Raw genomic sequence first — 19,284 nt, 5'->3', positions numbered from 1 at the left:
ACACTGTATTTCCTGTCTTCATTGTTGCCTGCAACTGACCTCAATAAAACAAGCCTGTCTTAACTCATCTTAAGTATGCACACACACGGGATCTAAAGTTTCAGTCATTTATTTGGTTATGTCTGAATCCTTAAAAGAACATGGTTAAGGCGAGAGATAAGCATATTAGTTACAATTTGTATAACAAGTGATAAAAAGATTTGAGTATCTGTACACTACTTTAATTACGCTTACTGACTGATGCCTTGAGCTATATTCAGCTTAGCTGGCATTCTTGTGTAAACAGTATTTACTAGAACAAAAAAATTAACTAGAACTAGCCATACTTCTAATACTCTATTTCAAATCTACTCTTGCAAACAAAAAGCAGTAAAAATACTCATTTGTCTTCAACATACAAAGCACAGCATTGTCCTGGGTAACAACACGTAGCTTTGCAAGTGACACCTGGTTCCTTTAGTTGCAATGGCTTATAGTAATAGTAAGCTAAATAAGAGACCTATGAAAAGAAGTCATAACACAACTGGAATTTCACATTTGTCAAGCATGTAAGGCTACGAGTTTTACAGTGTGTGAATAAATGAGATATGTTGAACGGTAACATTCCCAGCCATTATAGATGCAAATGCTTGATGCAGCATATCTTCTCTCAGCCCCCAGAAAGGCTCATGTGCAGAAGAAAGATCACTGAGTATAATAGCCCAAGTTTAGTGGAATCATCATTATATATATGTACACACACATCCATGGTGCAAGTTTAGACTTCAGGAACAGAGTGATCCATCAGGCTTTTCATGATGCTAGTTGCCATCCTAAATAAAAGGAAAAGGCATTCAGTTTTGTAAGACAACTGCAGAAGACCACTAATGCTTCTGCTCACTGTATCTTTATCATTGCTAGCCCTTTAATACAAATTAAAAGCTGGACTTTTACTACGCTATTTTTGAGAACAAATATGTTGCTACAGAAAGCTGCACCAAAGTGCACACAGAGAAGAAAGAGAAGCCTACAACACTCAACATTTCTACTAGTACCTGAGCTATACTGTCAATATCTTTTGGGATATGGGCATGTGTGCAGAGTACTATCCCAAGCACAAGGGAAGGAGAGGAAGGGGAGAGGTGGCTGTTAGAATGAAAACTGCCTTGTAGAAAGAGCCAAGGGGGTTAAAAAACCAACCAACCAAACAGGAAAAAAACCTCAATTATACCTGAAGCATTATTAATTTCGAGCAACTTCAAAAACATATTTTTGCAGGACAGATTTAGCTGTAGAAAGCCACTGTTGCCAAAGGATTAGAAAAAGCCCAACTATATCCTGCCAAGAATCATGTTTACGTCACCAGAATTAGTTGCACTAGAAACAATATTTTAGTTACAAGGTAACAAATACTTGTGGTATCCACATACTTGAAAGTTCTCACAAATTCAAGCTTAGTTAAAATATGTTTAGAAAGGGTTTTTCCAGACAGGAAAAGGCAAAGGATCATCACTAACATATGAATAGGTTAAAAACAGAAACAAGACACACAGTTTGAGCAAAACATCAGATTAAATAAATTTTCAGACTCCCCCCTACCCCCTCCTCCAGTCTTCATGCAAAGTTTGTAATTAGAGCTTAGCGAGTGCATTTTATAGTCACTGTCAACTTGATTATAATTAACACCACGGCTGCTTTTTATTACCTACCTCTTTATTATATACTCATAAATACTGGAAGGCATGACAGTAATGGTCACTACATTTCCAGCTGTTGCCAAGATGTCTGCAACCTGGGGGTCCTGTTATTAAACAAAAAGTTATATGAGCAACACAACTTGAGCTGACCAGTAAAGCAGCAGTTCAAGAGCTTTTTCTAGACACATTTCATGCAACTTATGGGACCCACAACTACTTGCTTGGAATATTTAACCTTCAGGACAAATCACTGAACCTGCAATTCCATTTCATAGATATTTGATGATAAGTATCTCACATGAACTGACTAGAGAAGGGATACAGACATCCTACACAGAATTCCTGCTAAAATTTGAGGCAGGCTGGCAGGAGGAAGCTTATTCTTAGTTTTGCCAGCAAAGTTAGACTACAGATAAAAACTGAAGGTCAGCCTCACCAGGTAGAGGCAGAGAGAAGGAATGAGTTGCACTGCCTACCAATACAAAACTGCAAAGAAGCCTCAAAACTTGTATCTCTCTCCAATCAAGTTACCTCTCATGACTGACTGACTATCTTATTTTTTATGAACATTAAAACAATATATTACAAACCTTTTCCCTCTCCAAAACACAGATACTACATGCACCTAAAAAGCTCCCAGTTCTCCGCACGCACCACATATTTTACCTTCAATCCGATTACATTCTGGCCATTAATTTCACAGATGTTGTGCTCTGTAAGAAGTCCATTTCTCGCAGCAGAACTGTCTTTCACTATTGAGGTTATTTTTCCATTCTTGAATATGAAGCCAATATGCCCTGAGCTGTCCTTATGCATAGTAATAATGCGTTCAAAAGGTCTAAAAAGACGTTTAAAATACAAAACAATGCTTTCAGTCTACTAAACCACAAAAGGAACCACATGCTATTTTAGCATCTTTGACTTAAAAAGTAATTGTACTCTGACTCATACATCAACTATAATGAAAAGTAGTTGGGTTTAACTTTATTTTGTTAATATTGTTATATCAATATATACTTGTTTATAAACCTTACATGTTTTCCCTGTTCTACAGACATTCTGCACCATCTGGATTAATAATACAAAGATCCCATACAACATCCACCCACCCACCACCACAAACAAACACACACAAATGTCCATTAAAAATTAAGTTTTCTCTACAATGTTATAAGATAGATAAAATAACACAGGTAGTTTTAACAACTGTAGGGAGACCACGAGATTCTGGAGCATAAGGCTTCCCCAACAACATTTCTACTGCTTTACAGACAATAAGCCTTTAAACTGTGTCTTAAAAAAGCAGTAAATATAGGAAGGGGGTGGGGAGTTGGGCACAGAAGTGGTAGGCACAACAGGGAATCTATCACCAGAGTATTTTGATTCAATACACGGTAGAAGTAGCTGCCCTCCACTGGGTCAAATTTGGTTCTTAAGCAAGAATAAACCTGGAAAAGGCTTTGAGACATATACCTCATATCAAGCATCATCTGTCTTCTTGCAGCCTACAGACCTTAAATTGAATCTACAAGCCTGTCATTTAATACAATTGAAAATCTGTATGGGTTCATCAAGCACACTGTTAGTAAAAGTGGCATTAAGTCATATGTAAGCAGAGTTCACAAGAAAACTACCATGCTAAATAAAATGTAAATTTGTCCATTAATACAGCAAATATTTTGGTACTACTCTTGTTTCATTTAGTATAAGCAAAAGTTGAGTTGTGTTGTTAAAAAAGCACAGAAGTCTTCAATTCAGGGTTTAAGTTTAACCTGTGTTATCACTCACTAGTTTATCTTGGAAAAACATTATGCCTCATCATACTCAGGAAGTTTACAAGTTAAGAACCACTTTGATTGTTCCCCACAAAAGGGAACATTTCTGAGGATCTTTACTGCTAAGTACATAGACAAACAGATTTTTTTATGCCTGCAGTCCTGCTAAAGCAAGGGGGGACCCAAGCCCCATAGAATTACTCCGAGACAGATAATGACAATGACAATCCATATCTGCAGCTGGCTTTACCTGTCCCGAATGATCATTGAAATCCTTTCTGCAGAAGCCTGTTTCAGAACTTTATGTGCTTTATCAGAACTCCATCCTGCACAGTTTTCACCGTTGATCTGCAGAACTTGGTCACCAAACCGCAGACCAGCAAGGGATGCTGGAGAGTTTGCCTGAACTAACTGGACAAATATACCCTGCAAAAGAGAAAAAAAAGAGGAGAGGAGATGAAGTTCTTCCTTAAAGATGAAGACCAGTGACAGAGCACACAGCCCTTTAAAGTTTCCCATTCTCTATGCATACCAGCCAAACAGACAGAAGGACTTGCTAATTATTATTAAGGAGCATTTTTGAAATATCAGTCTGTTTAGAGATGTGTTTAAAAGTCTGACAGATAATTAATGCTAGAATAAAGTTTGAAAATGAACAAATCTGTTCTGTCTAGACCTCTAAACAAACAAAAAAAAGAGCTAATTGAATTGAATTCTTACGTGAAGGGGTAAATACTTTCCTGTTTTAACAGGAAATCTGAACAACTGGACCACCCCAAACTGGTGGTAAATTTGCATATCTGAGCTGCATTTAACTAATATTTCCCTTGCCAGACACTGGAGTCTATATATAGCTGGAGAAATAGATGAGCACTGCTAGAAACAACATAGCAAATTTCTCCTTCTTTCACAACCCCGTTAGCTTTCAACTTTTTAATCAACTATGACTTGCTACCACCTCAGGTAAAAAAACAAGACTATTTCTAGTCAAAGTACCCCTACAAACCAAGTAAAGCGTATCAAAGCAATGTATAAATAATAGTTCTGGGGAGAAGTGGTGTTAAAAAAAACCCCAACACCACCCCATGCTACCCTGAGAAAACCCCATTTGCTGCGTTAGCAGGACTACAAGAAGCATTTTAACCCTATATGCTACAGTTGGTTTAATTTTTTTAAAACATTCATATTAAATGGCCTTGCCATGCTAAAAAAAAACAAAAAGCAAAAAAACCCAAAACAAAACACATCTAAGAAAACACAAACAGAACAAACAGAGTAGCATTTTCCATGTTGAGAATCAAAAGATCCCGAAACAGAAGCTTCAGATCATGTTTAAGGACCTTCTATAGAAGAGGAAATACTTCTAAGCCGTGGGCAGTTCTCTGCATACTCCTGAACATTAAGTACTGCCCAGTATTTCCACAAAGATAGAGACAAGAAGCCCTGAACTTCTAAAAAGTATCACAGCAGGTATGCATGTTCTAAAGCAGAAAATAAATATTACAAGTAATTTTCAGGTGTTGTAAAACACATGTCACTAAATTGCCACAGTAAATTCAGATCCGAGTCCAGACAGCTGGAAATCTAGTTACGGATCTAATGAAGGACTAAAATTCTGCTAATGGAAAGCACTATACAGAAGACAATTTTGTGACCATACATTAACTTCTCTACTAAATTAGTTCAGCAAGAAGATCTCTAGAGGCAAAAGCAAGCTTCTACACTTACATTGTCAACAGACTTTAGGCGAAGCCCAATTTTGCCATCTTGATCTTTACATAGAATTGCTTCACGGATGCCTTGCTTAATTTCTGCTCTGCGAATTCCAATATCATTTCCAGTCACTGGAGCTACCATGTAATTAGTAGAAGGTCGTGTTACCAGTTGCTGATTAAAACAAAACAGCCAGACAACTTAGTTTCAACTTTCAAAAATAGCTATATGTCAGTTTATATGAAGTAATATTTACAAAAAACAGTACACAAATTAAATCACAACACCAGCTCTCCCCCACCCCCTCCCAACACTGGAAACATAAAGCTCAGTTTAAGACCAGATTAAAATAGGCACTGTTACTTACAACAATTCACCACTCAGTCAAGTATGGTACTTAAGACAAATAACAGTCTGCTCTCTAGAATGCTAGATACATACTTAGTCTTTATACTTTTGCTTTCTAAAACATGCTTGACTGGTACCTACACCCTGTGGCTGAGCAACTGCTGCCACTGGTAAGTTTCTCTGCACCTCTTCCTCACTGAGGCTCAGGCCCATATACTGAGAGAGTTCTGGATACAATCTGGGGTATAAGCCTATAGAAGAAAAACAAAACAATAATAAATCAGTACATGTTGGTTTAACAGAAAGAGCAGTTACTGCTTTTATGTGTAAATTACTTCAACAAATCTTGTGCTATTGTAATTATTTAATTGGAAAATTATGACAGAAAACTCAATTCAATCAAGACTGGTTTAGAAGAGCAACCAAAAGAAGTAGCATTTCTGAGATAAAGAGTTTACAGCGAACTTTCAGTTTCAGTTACTCCGTTCATTCTTTACAGCACAAACAACATAAGACATGAGGTGACAGGTTCCAAAACCAACACTGTGGTCAGTCCATGACGACATGCCTACCCTTCAGAGCTTTTGGGCAATTAGGGGGAAACTACTCTCCTTCCTACCCCCAAACCAGGTGCGCTGAAGAACACACACGGACTTTCCACCAAGTTCAAAACAGCACTTGCAAGAGGCATCCATGCCAAGGATACTCCAGATCCCAGGCATGGGAGGGTTTCTACAGAAGTCTCCTGGTTGTAAGGTCAGCTCTACAGGCTGCTTTGAGTCTTCATAACAAAGCAGCTGTCATTTTCTCACAGCTTCAAAATGAAGGGGCTTTAGACATGCCTCTCAACAAGAAAAACCACACACAACCCTTAAAATATCCTGCCATACTCAAGAGGAGTGAGATGCAGGGAGTGGAAGCTGAACTGATAGACTTGTCAGACCTTGAGTCGAACAAGTCCAGAAATAAGATTGATATTGCTCTTGACATTCCACAGATCATTAACTGGTGCCATTTAACAAGTGGCAGTTATGAGAACACTTGAGTCCGCACAACGTTCTAACTGAATCAGTGGGGACAGAAAAGGCTGCTTGGACAGAGAGGTGGTGCAAAGGATGACTTCAGAAGCAAACAGCCTCCCCAGTACACAAAGCTTAGGTTTCTAGGGTTCATTTATGGGTATATGTATAAAAACAGCTATTATAAACTATTTGACCAGCAATGGTCAGATTTTCTGGGAAGGAACAAGGGTTACTGCAAGGTGAACGCCAGTTCAAACAACAGACTTTTTTTCTCTTCAATACACTGCTTCACATGAGAGCTCTCTGACCATATCTCTGGACTAATCTCTTAAATCGTAGTTTCAGCAATATTGATTAATAAGCTTTTCATGAATGAATCTTCTACTTTTGCTTACTTTTTCAAGCACATAGGATTATACACAACACTGCACAAAATTTCTGCAGCTACCCAATTTTTCTGTTTTGTTCTCCATTAAAGACCACAACATATGATGCATCTTTACTGGCTATATTACATTCTCATTTAAAACAGAGAGAGCTCCAAATAGCAGAACACATCCAAAAGCTCTTGATGTTGTAAAGTCTCCTGTCTCTGCCAGGACAGAGAAATTTCCAGGGGGGTTTGGCACATCCTATAGATGATGTACATCTCCCTTCATTTTGGGATATATTGAATGATTAATGACTCTACAGCCACAAACAGTTTCTGAGCAATTCTCACACAGGCTGATGTCAAAATTATGGCTTTGCATCTGCTGGCCAAATAACTACATGAGAATTCAAACTCTAGACAGCAGAAAGGACACTGCCAAGAAGGGACTGCTGAAGCAAAATCAAATCTCGTCTGGTGAGGTTAGGCCAGTATCTGTTCCAGAAAGGATCTACCAGAGGCAACTATCTGGTGAGCTATCCAAACTCCTGCCCTAAAGTCATCTTAGACACACAAGCGCCCAGAGAACTGGAGACAAAGTTATATCCACCAAGCTTTAATATCTGGTCCACCAGTATTCTTGACAGCCATTCCAGCACTGCTGTTGGTCAGAGGCTTTAGGCCTTTCAGATCAAGGGTAATTTACTAATCCAGAGTTCTGACCTCAAACATACCTGTGCACCTTCTTGGATGTACATGTGCATGGGAGAAAAGAAGAGTAAATGGGTACAAGTCATTCAGCTTTAGATCTGATGGATTCCCCACCAGACAGTTGATTCCAAAATCTGCTGGAAGCTTTATACTGATTGCAGGACAAGACTTAGCGCCACCTTCCTGGGCACTTCTCTTTTGACAGAGATTTGTGTTTGTCTGTCCCTAAGCAAGCTCATATGGAGAAGAATGACACTCAGACACATGCTGACCTCTAAAGCTTACAAATATATAGGTGGATAAATAAGGACAACAAGGTGTCTGAGGTAAGAGTTAAAAAGAGCTCAATGGTACCAACAACAAATCTTATTATGTTAGGCTCACTTGGAAAAGGTTTCAAAAAGAGATGGGTGAGTGCTTGCCACAACTTCCTTTTATAAGCAAACACTGTTTTTTGACTCTTATAGCACCTTACCAAGGTGGGTGTTGGCACTTCCAAAAAGGCATGGTCTTGCCCTTTGTAAACAGGGTTACATATTTATAGGTATTTTTGACTGTACTGTTAACTTCAGTACTTTGTAACCGCTTTCCACAACATTAGGATAGTATACAGTACATGAGCTTACCTCCATCATGAGGAATTGGAGCAGAAGCTTCAGACAAGATTGCTGGATTAGCTGGATTTGAAGAAAAGGCAGTCTGAGCCTAAAAGCAAAGAAACTCACATATGTTATCTTGTACAAGAAAAACAAAATCTTTATTATGCAGACAGAAGACTTAAAATTTTCTTTTGTCCATGCTAGTTACTATTTATCTTGAAGTGCTAAAGTCAATCTTTTTATTTGAAATAAATAGCTTCAATACAACATGCTATAGTAGTATCACAACTTCTTCAGTAGGTGAACTCATGTCTTCCTCAGAAACAAAGCTACGATTATAATGCAGAGAGGCTTTACCATCAGCCTGTTCTGTTTTTGTCATCAAGCAAGTTAAAGAGCCTTAAAGGACTCATTAAACTTGGCTGACAAAGCTTTATAACGTTAAGTTTTAGGGTATGACCTTTGGCAGAGTATTTTGCAATTACTTTCTCATCTGGATAGCAGCAGTTTTACCTCTTCACCATTTACGGATGTTATTAGTGAGATCTACTGAAGTCCCCTTTCAAGTGTCAAGTTCCACACAGTACAATGTTACTGGTTTAACATCTTCTGAAAGAAGTAGACCTTCTAAGATGATTTTTCTACAGCATTTGCCACTACAGTGAACACATAAAGCTTAATTTCTGCATTGCTGACTGACTCACAAATATAAGAGACCTTATTTAAGCAAGCCAGTTTCCTTCCTTCTCAGTACCTCAGCTACTATTTTTTGGTCCTGTGTAATCGTGACTAGTGAAAAACACTGCCTTACAGAGGCCTGTTAAGCGTGATGGAAATAGCTCTCCCAATAACTTTCCTGAGATTGAATGTCAAAGGTGGGGGAGAAATTACTAAATGCACAGTGAAACATCATGCTGAACAGGACACATAAATCATCTAACACAACACGACAGCCAAATTACTTCATGATGTTAAGGAAATGCATAAAAATAGAAGACTTCTTAGTTCTGTACACTCCAGGAAGTTGTCTTCAGAAAAAGGTCTCACAGCAAGAATGACTCATTATTTAGTAATATCACATGTACTTAAAAGAATAGGCTCCAACTCAAATGAGGGACAAAAAGAACAGGTTAGAATAATATTTAATGTAACAAGTCCATTTGTTTTAACCTGCAGTCATTTTAATCTCACTTCCTTGTTGTGGATACAGATATTGTCTTTCTGTACTCTGCCAGCTTTTCTTCTAATAATGCTCTGAGATGTTTTTAAAGAGATAGCATTTTTATAATGCACTACTTGGGAGAGGCAAATAATTTAGCCTTGGATGCCAGCAGGTCAAGGGAGGTGATTCTGCCCCTCTACTCTGTCCTTGTGAAACCCCATTTGGAATGCTGCATCCAGGTCTGGGGTCCCCAGCACAGGAAGGACACAGACCTGTTGGAGAGGTCCAGAGGAAACAATCACTGAAATGATGAGAGAGGTAGAACACCTCTCCTGTGAGAAAAGGCTGAGAGAGCTGGGGCTGTTCAGCATGGAGAAAAGAAGGCTCTGGGGAGACCTTATAGCAGAGTTTCAGTACCTAAAGGGGGCTTATAAGAAAGATGGGGACAGACATTTTTGCAGGGCCTGTTGTGATAGGACAAGGGGTAATGGTTTTAAACTAAAAGAGGGTAGATTCAGACTAGATATAAAAAAGAAGTTTTTTTAAATGAGGGTGGTGAAGCACTGGAACAGACTGCCTAGAAAGGTCACAGATGCCCCAACCCTGCAGACATTCAAGGTCAGACTGGACTGGGCTCTGAACAACCTGATCAAGTTGAAGATGTCCCTGCTCATTTCTGTGAAACATATCAGTGAAAATGGAATGGCTTACTGATTACATTTATTACAATTTCCCATTGTAATATATAAACCCTAGCAGCTGGTCAATAAAAGGACAAAGAAGCACATTCTTGGCTCCAGGCTACTCATTTTTCAGTTCAGCATTACCTAACTGTAGATAAAGGACTTTGGTAAGATAAGAAGAATGGAGTGGGTGGACACAACAAAGAGAAATCCCAACATAGCACCCACAATTTCAAAAGCCCCACCCCACACATATAAACACAGGTGAGACAAGGCACTGCACTTTGGGATAGCACAGCAGAGTTAACAAGCTGTTCTATGCAGTTTGCTTGACTGCTTCCCAATGAGAACAGCAAGGACAGAAGTAGTAGTCACCTTAAAACTCAGTATAACTCCTTGCCTTTGCTTAAACTGGGAGGGAATGTCAGTTAAGTTCAGGAAAAGGTAAAACATTGAAGAAAGCAAGGAAACCCTTTGTGAAATATATTCATGTCAAATTTCTCATAGAGTTTTTAATCCATTAAAATGCTTTCCACCATTTTGTTTCACAGGTATTTTTTTAGTCCTCATCATGACTAATAATAAAACTACCAATATTCTTATACATAAAGGGTTTTACACAAATGTGATAATCTTGGATGTCCTGAGAGACCTAGTTACTACCATGAAATAGCCAGTGGACAAGTCTGTGATTCTAGACAGCGTTAAGACAGCCAGTGCTTCTTTTTTTTGGGGTGCTCAAATGACCAAGAAAGCCTTCTGACACAGATTTGGACAGTGAGAGTGAGACATGGAAGGTTAATTAGTTCAGTCATCATATCAGAGCCGAAGTATGTGAAGAGACTATGTTTGTCTACTTAAGACCAAGTATCCATGCTTCAAAAAACCCCAGCATATCAACATATTGAAGGTCATCCACAGCATTTATGCTTGTTCAGCAGAGTGCCCAACATGAATATAAATGAATATATAAAAATTTAAAAATAAATATATCCAGCCAGTAAATTAAGCACTAATGACATTATATCAAGCTACAAAGTAAAGAGCTTGTCTTTCCCCTTTAGAGTACAATGGTAAAACAAGTTCCCAACCACAATACATCTCCCCTTACCTAGATTAAATATCATCAGATATATTACTATCATCAGAACTCATCTTTTTTAAAGTCCACCATACCTGAATAACTTTGTCCACCTTCAGATCTTCTAGGGAAGGATAGAGAGACATTTTGATGGAATCTCACTAGGCAAAGGGAAGACTGAAAAAAAAACAAATGGGAAAGCAAACAAACAACATGGTTAGCTGTCAGATATTTACTGAGTTTACAACTTAAAAAAATTTAAAAAAGAAAAATAAACTAGACAAAGTGCCAAATAAGTGATCTGTGACTTACAAGCCAGTACTAAAGATACCTGACACTACAGATAAATTCCATTACGACTGCCCATTTAATCTGTTATCAACAGCAGGCTTTGGGTAATAGGTTTTATTTAATGTACTTATGACTGTGAAAGTTAAGTCTCAACAATGAGAAAGCTTATACAGAGAAAACCACTTCACAGGAAGCATTGCAAAGACAGACTTCAGGAGGCCAGGATGCAATAATAATGAGGGTTAAGAGGAAAAAGCTAATCTCACTCCTCCTAATTGGGGCAGTATTTTATATAAAACTGCAGAAGCTTTCCCTCTGTAATCCAAAATATCTAAACACTTTCATCAGTTCTGATATTCCAGTGATCTGGTTTAGGCTGGAATAGAGATAATGTTCTTCCCAGTAGCTGGTACAGTACTGTGTTTTGGATTTAGGATGAGAACAGTGTTGATAACACACTGATTGTTTTAGTGTAAACACTATTTAGCCACAACTAAGTCCAGGACTTTTCAGCTTCTCATGCCCTGCCAGCGAGAAAGATGGAGGGGCACAGAGTTGGGAGGAGACAGAGCCAGGACAGCTGGCCCAAACTGGCCAAAGGGATATTCCATGCCATATGGCATCATGCTCATAGATAAAGTGGGGAAGAAACAGGGCCAAAGGCCACTGCTTGTGAACTGGCTGGGCATTGGTCAGCGAGTGGTGAACAGGGGCAATGTGCATCACTCATTTTATATATTCCAACTCTGTTATTATTTTTTTTCCTTCCTTTTCTGTTCCATTAAACTATCTTTACATCAACCCATGGGTTCACTCTTTTACTCTTCTAATTCTCTCCCCCCATCCTGCTGGGGTAGGGGGATCCAGCAAGCAGCTGTGTGGCCCTTAGTTGCTGGCTGGGGTTACACCATGAGATCCAGCAAGAAGCCACTAACTGGCTTCCTATGTCCATTTGCAACACAGTAATTACAGCAAGAGACCATAAACCAGGAAGATTGAGTCAGTGGTGAGTTTCAAAACACAGAGACTCCAGGCTGGCTCTCATGTGATGTTGGGAGAGCCCTGTGACAACTTATCAGGAATTACTACAACAAAACCAAGGGGAAGAGAAACCCAAGCAAAACCAAAAAAAATAAACCACTTCACATGATTTTCTAAGCACCACACTGACATCCAGCTCTGTTAGAGCTTGTCACCTGAGGCTTCAGGAAATCCCATTTTTCCAAAGCTCTTTCACTCACACTCTCCCTGAGATCAGCTGAACTTCTGAAAACCATAACAAAACACTCCACAACAGTATATGGGAACATTTCGATAAGGGGGGTAGAGAGGGATAGAAACAGAAAACAACAAAACGTGGTACAGTTTTGCAAGTTACAGAAGGCACTGAGAACACAGTTAACGAGGAAGATTTATTAAAAGCTTTTGGTTTGGGGATTCATTTTCTCATCCAAAGAACAGAGGTCCTTATTCATGCAGCAATTTAGCAAAAATTCCAGACTAAAAGTGACCACTGCATAAATCCTTGAGCTACTGCTTCTCTAAGTGCAGATATTAAGTTGATTTTTAAGTGAACACCACACACACAGATGCCTAATGTGATATTGCAGTAACACAAAGGACATCTCTTCATATTACACTAAGCTCATCAACAGCTTTTATGCATGTTCAGCAGAGTGTCCAACAGCTCCAGTATCATCTCAAACTACAATTAAAACTTAAAAAAAGCATGCCCTAAATGTGACAGAAATCTAAACTGTGAACATGTGGACCATTATATTGTAATAATTAATTGCCACTGACATTTTTGACTAACTGATGCAACTAAACCAAACACAGTTAAAGCCTGGAAGCTTTATAAACTAAACATACACATTTAAAGCCCGTTTAAAGTTCTGTTTTAATCCAGCATTGACCTCAAACAACCAAGTGCTTTTGCTCATCCCAAATGGGTAACAGCAAACGTAAGCCCAAGCCCAGTAAACCCTGTGGTCAGGTAAGCTGTGCCTGAATGCTGCATTCCGCTGCAAACACCACTCAGACTCGACATCTTCTGTACTACAGCAGCTCTCAAAGATTCAGGTGCTGGCCCAAGCACTGGCACACATTCAAAGCCAGCACACCCCTGGCAGCAGGCAGGAAAAGAGGGCAGGCCAAGGACGGTGTGTTCCCAAAGAAGTCACCCCGTGGCAGGGCAATAAGGGACACAACAGCAGCACTTTGCAGTTGGTGATCTCCAGCATCCGCACAGCAGTAGAGAACAGCACAAGGAGTGCTGGGTCCCTGTCCCAGTGACCAACTTCCATGGTACACCCTGGCCAGCTTCAGTTCTTCTCCACAGACCAGTCTCACTCTGCACGCAATTACTGGTTACATTTGTCACAGACATGCAACTTCAACCTTCCTCTAGTTTATAGGGAGGACCAAGGTTCTTTCTGTAGAAAAGCACTAGCAAAGCTAAACATATATTAATTCTCAGATCACATATGATGACACTCCAGCAGCTTATCCCGCCACTTGACAATCCCCTCCCCAGTCAAGGGCTCACAAACCCAAGTGTCTGTCACCAAGGATCTACTGGGCTGGTTCCTTCATCATAATCTCACCTGTTCGTGGTTTTGGTTTTCCAATTAGAGAGAATAACTGCCACCATTGTAATTGCATTCAGTGAGCTCAAAACTTTGCATACGGTATTTTCAATTTCTGCAGCAGCAGTTGTAACACAAATACCTCTCGTCAGGTAATGCAAGAGCCAAAAAAAATAGTGCATTTGGTTTCAAATAAGGTTTTTAAATAACAATTGCCAGTGGTAGGGACCCCAGTAACTGCAGGAAGAACTTGCCCATGGCTTCTGTGGAGCTATGCACAGTTATAAACACGAGTTTCAGCAGGCGCTGTAACAGTTTTAGGCACTGACCACAAAAGGTGAGTCAGTACAACCTCCTTTTCTTTCAAAAATCTACAACATCAGAATCGTCTTCCTCGATCATTTCCATATTTCCATGTATTGTGAGGAGCACAAGTGTTTAGGAAAGCAAAAGTGAAAGCCAAAGGAAGAGCGTGGGGGCAAGAGGGGCTGCCATAACCCAGCTAGTGACCTGCAAAACGTGGAATTAAAGACCTCTCCCCACTTCTCAGTACCCCTGGCTGGAAAGACTGACTGCCAGTGCCAGCACCTCCCACTAAGAAGATCCTGTTTGCCAAAGGGAAGTGCCGGGCCACTGGTCGGAGACCTGTGAAACGCGTCACTCGTGACACCCTGAGCCTGCCAGCAGGAAGTCTTGAGGGTGGGAGTGATCCCGAACTGCTCTCTGTGGCGTGGCTGGGAGAAGACGGGCTCCCCGACACATTCTCCAGGTCGGAAAGCACGGAGCTGAACACAAACAACACAGGATCCTGCTGAACTCCAACCTGGCCGGCCTGTAGTGTTCGCTGTCTCTGAAAGCACCCCCAGCCAATACTGGGGAAGAGGAAAAATCAAACCAAAACAAAAAGCGCTACCCCGAGTGCTTTCCGCCTGTGGCCCGTGGAGAGATTACAGCAGGCCACAATGCCGGCACTTACATTGAACACTGGTTCCCCTTTCCAGAATTTAGAAGCTTACGAGCCCCAAAATTCGTCTTTAAAGCAGATGCAGGACAACACCTCCTGGAGGTCAGGCTGAGACATCAGGAACCAAGAAACTGTTTTGTAAGACACGTTCTCCACTAATAACTCGGTATTTCCCTCCTGATACATATCTAATTAGCCTCGAAGCAATTGTCCTCATTATCCACTCACCTCCGAAACCTGCTGCCTCCATTTCAGATCCGAAGCTGGGCCCGCCTGCCCGAAAAGGCACAGCGTATCCACCCCACCCCTGCAGCACCATCCAGCCCGTCTGAAGAGGAGTTACTACAAATGTCCGAGCCTCCGCCGAGCCTACCCTCTGCAACAACCCCGGAGCCCGAACGGGAGGTCAGAAGACGCCCCCAGACCGCGGAGGGACGCGGGGGCTTATTCACTCGCCGTTTTCCCTGTCTGCGGGCGGAGGAGCCCCTCGGGCCGGCAGAAGCCTTTCCCCCCGCCCCCGGCCGGCTGCAGGGAGCGGCGGCCCCGCAGGAGCACGACGCAGCCCCGCGGGGGCCAACACGGCCCTCGCCAGCAGAGCCGCCCCGGCACCGGCCGCCCCCTCCCCGCTCCGCCATGCCCGGCCCGCAGCCCCCCGCCCACCCCTGAGGACCGGCCGCCGCACAAAGGGCCGCGGGGACGGGCCCCCCCTTCGCCGGTCTCCGCCCTCCTTTACCTGCGGGCCGGGGGGTCGGTAGCTGCCGCTGGTCGGGGCCCTGAGCGCGGAGAGGGGCGGTGGCACCGGCTCCGAAAATCCCGGCAGCGCAGCGGTGAGCGGGGCGGGGGCGGCGGCGACGTTGGCCCGGCCCCGCGCATGCTCCGGGCCCGCGGCTGGGACTGTCTGCTGGGCTCCGGGGCCGAAGGGCGGGAGAGGGGTGGTGACGGCCTCGCTCTCCTCTGGCCGCTTGTTTCATTTAGAATCACAGAATCATCAAAGTTGTAGGAGACCTTTAAGATCATCAAGTCCAACCGCCCACCCAGCACTACCTCTGTAACCCCTAAACCACATCACGCAGCGCCAGATCCAGGCGCCTCTTGAATGCCTCCAGGGATGGTGACTCCACCACCTCCCTGGGCAACCTATTCCAGTGCCTGAACACCGTAACAGTTAAAAAAATTTTTCTAATACTTAATCTGAATATGTCTCAGGCCATCTCCCCTAGTCCTCTCACTGCAGGCACGGCAGAAGAGACCGACACCCAACCCCTCCTTTCAGGTGGCTGTAGCGAGCAATGAGGTACCTCCTGAGCCTCTTTGTCTGAGACTTACCCCTGGCTTGCTTTCTTTTTCTACTGCCTTTGCCTCAATCATTTGCTGTTATTGGTTCACAGCTGTTGTCTTTGTGGAGGAAAAAGTATAATTTTCTGCTCATTTTCCAACTTTTTTGGTTTGGTTTGGAGTTTTGCTTTGGGTTTTTGTTTGGGGGTTTTTTTTTGGGGGGGAGGGGTGGGGTGTTTCTCCTGTAATAAGGCATGCTCCACTAATCACCTCGAATCAGCTTTGGTTTTTGTGTCTGCTGTCCAGGCATGGATGTGCTGTCCAGGCAAGCTGTGACATACCAGAGCCGGGGGCAGTGTCCTGTGGTCCAGCACCTGTCTGGGCCTTCTTTCATGGGTATCTGTCAGAAGCCACGCTGTCCTCCTAGAGAGGCTCCCCTGGAGAAACCATGATGTAAATTGTACCAGCAACAGGGAAATCCCAAAACAAGCTTGGAAAAAGGCTTTCATAAGTCAATTACCATAATTATTCCCCATTTGCCTTATTTAGAGCATGAACTTCTCTAGCGTCAATTTTCAGTCTTTAAAATCCTTCTTCATTACGATTCTTTACCTGTTGTCAAATCTTGTTCATCAGATAGATAATTAAATGTGCTGAGTGCCTTAGAGCTTCTCTTCACCTAAGAAACCAGAGTGTTTAGTAGACGAGTTTAGCAGTCCTCCAGCACCTAGAAAGGAGGTCTGCTCCCACCTCAGTCTCTTTCTCCTGTCCTCAGCCAGTCCCAGCAGCTGTTGAGCTCTTCTGAGGGAGTACTTAACTCATTGCCCCAGCAGAAATGAAATCCACCAGAAAACATTAATGTTTTTCTGCTAATTAGTGAGCCAAACTAGCAACAAAAAGATCTCTCAAGCACCAGCATGAGCCAGCTCAAGGGAGTGTGTAGCTGGAAACAGGAGAAAGGTGGAGAAGGAGGGAGGAGAAGTGGATTCCCTTCATTGTAGCACTAACAGGCTGTTTCATCATTAGAACTGCCTGCACAATCATAAACAGAGATTTTGTTGCAATGTATATTTTTCAGTTCTTGGACCTCTCCAGTCGCCAGCATCTTTGGTGAGCACCACAGGAGTGCACAGGATTGGGGTAGCAGCCACAGCAGCGCTGAATACGGAGGATCAGCAACTCTCTGGCTGCTAAGAAGGCTCCTGTGTCTATATCCAACGATCAGCCAGGCCTGAAACCTTCTTGTATGCCAGTGCCTGAACTCACAGCTACTGAGTCATGCAACTACAGATCATTAAATATATATGAAGTGAAATTTTGGGCTTAGGGTATAAGTTCACAAAAATCCTGTGTTACGTGTCTTCTGGGCCAGGAGGGAGGGAGGGAGGGAATCTAGCTCTGGTTTAATAATGATAGATGATTACTGCTTTTGAAGTGCTAAATTGTCTACACAGCCAAAAGACTTTTTTAACATAAGTGCAGTTAAAGGTTTAAAACTGTATGCTCACACCAAGAGTCTAACCCTTCATCCTGCGATGAGCTCGGTGCGGTGAAGCCCTGTATTCACCCTGGAGAATCGAGAGTACTGTACGGTACATAAGGCATGGAAATTGAAGATGTGTGATTGATAGTTTTCCAGGTAGTGCAGTTCTGCTGGGTGCCAGCACAGATAACTGAAGGGCAATGTTTTGTTTTGATGTTGCATGCTCTTCTCATTGCAAAGACCTTTCTTCTCTCCAGAAAACTAGGTCATTATTTGCTGTTTTCTGCATTACTTTATCTCTTGTCTTGGTCTTTCAAGACAACTCACTATTATCCAGGTAGCAGCCTTTGTCAGTGGATGTCAGACCTGCATTGTTGAGGCACCGTCCCTGATTTTACCCTCAAGACTGTGATGGATGTTCATTTTCTTTATGATGATGTCCTAGCCTAAACACTTGGTTCCATATAGTCTATTACTTTTTGGGCATAATGTGTGTGCACTATTATAGATACGTAATCTAAGAACAAGCAAAGTCCAGGTTAAGGGCATCTGTTGTTTAAAAGAAGTGGAACAAATGGCCAAGTTATCAGATTTTGCTTGTTGAAATGGGCAATAGTATGATAATTTTCCATTGTCAGTGTACTGTTTGTGGGTTTTTTACTGGTCTAGTGCCAGCTTTCAAAGAATAATAGAAACCACCTACTGATCGATATCAGTCTCAGCTATTGCGAAATTCTTAATAAATGGTTGTTACCCAAAAATTTGCATTTCTCTTTTGAAGCTGGAAACAGGTTGTGCTTTTGTTTTTTAGGAAGCTCTCCACCCCTTCAACAATGAGACATTATCAATGGTCACTCAAAACATGTATAAATTGTGCAAGATAGCACCCTGTCAGCAATGGAAACAGAATAATTTTATTAAAGTAGTTCCAAACGTGGGGTAGTTATGAAGGAGTTAATGGGTCCTGCCCTAAGCCAGGTGCAAGGAGCGTCCCGACTGTATTTCTAGAATAAACCCACCCCAAACCAGCTTAAGTAACTGTGGTGCTGCATTGCACTGAGCTGTGCTGATATGCCTCTAGACTTTGTGAAAAAGAATTTTTGGAGTTTACATATAGAAACAAGAATTTCAGCATAAAACCCTATTATGCAGAAGAAATTAAATTCCAGAAGCTTTGCCCCAGTAAAGTACTCAGTATTAGAAACTGCTGGGTCACTTTGGTTCTGATTCTCTGTTCATATTTTTTTTTGATCCTGCCTTTTAAATGCATTATAACATAATACTTTCATCGTACCTTCCTCAGCCCACAGGGTGGATGGTGCTTACTGAGTGTATGATTTTCCAGTGTTCAGCTGGCAGTTTCATGCCTAATTTCCTGTCTACTATTCAAACTCCACTCTAAAGATGGAAATACTAATGTTTTCACCATCTTTTCTAAGTAACACCCTAACGTCTGACTACTGTGCAAACAATTGTTCATTTATTTTCTGTCATAATTCCTGGGATACAGACAGGGAATTCAGGCACTTAAGTTGAATATGTG

The 19,284-nt window shown here is 41.7% G+C and overlaps 1 protein-coding gene and 1 long non-coding RNA gene across 3 annotated transcripts; one reads left to right on the top strand and one right to left on the bottom strand.

The window, feature by feature from the left end:
* Positions 1 to 93: 93 nt before the first annotated feature.
* SDCBP (syndecan binding protein) lies at positions 94 to 15,837 on the bottom strand. Of its 2 annotated transcripts, none has more exons than XM_017834295.1 (9): positions 15,717 to 15,837; positions 11,236 to 11,317; positions 8,242 to 8,320; positions 5,654 to 5,763; positions 5,180 to 5,338; positions 3,702 to 3,877; positions 2,343 to 2,514; positions 1,689 to 1,780; positions 94 to 812 (listed from the first exon to the last, which is right to left on the bottom strand). In XM_017834295.1, exons 2-9 carry the CDS (start codon positions 11,284 to 11,286, stop codon positions 758 to 760), a joined length of 894 nt encoding a protein of 297 aa, XP_017689784.1. In that variant the 5' UTR covers positions 11,287 to 11,317; positions 15,717 to 15,837; the 3' UTR covers positions 94 to 757. The 2 variants fall into 2 exon arrangements, with proteins under 2 accessions (XP_017689784.1, XP_017689785.1); XM_017834296.1 differs by lacking the exon at positions 15,717 to 15,837 and adding an exon at positions 15,212 to 15,232.
* Positions 14,757 to 18,521, top strand: LOC108506873. The gene is made up of 3 exons (XR_001877888.1): positions 14,757 to 15,121; positions 15,239 to 15,388; positions 17,337 to 18,521. It is a non-coding gene; the product is annotated as an uncharacterized LOC108506873 (long non-coding RNA).
* Positions 18,522 to 19,284: the final 763 nt, after the last annotated feature.

The sequence above is a fragment of the Lepidothrix coronata genome, unplaced genomic scaffold (assembly GCF_001604755.1).
Source record: "Lepidothrix coronata isolate B3197 unplaced genomic scaffold, Lepidothrix_coronata-1.0 Scaffold232, whole genome shotgun sequence".
Classification (NCBI taxonomy): Eukaryota; Metazoa; Chordata; class Aves; order Passeriformes; family Pipridae; genus Lepidothrix; species Lepidothrix coronata.
Note: the sequence above shows the minus strand (reverse complement) of the source record. Positions and strands in the feature narration are given on the sequence as shown.

Coding starts and splice junctions, on each gene's coding strand:
- SDCBP (XM_017834295.1), bottom strand. CDS start 11,286: ATGTCTCTCTATCCTTCCCTAGAAGATCTGAAGGTGGACAAAGTTATT. Junction 2,515..3,701: donor TCAATGATCATTCGGGACAG/GTAAAGCCAGCT, acceptor ACGTCTTTTTAG/ACCTTTTGAACGCATTATTA. Junction 813..1,688: donor TATGAGTATATAATAAAGAG/GTAGGTAATAAA, acceptor CCTTTTATTTAG/GATGGCAACTAGCATCATGA.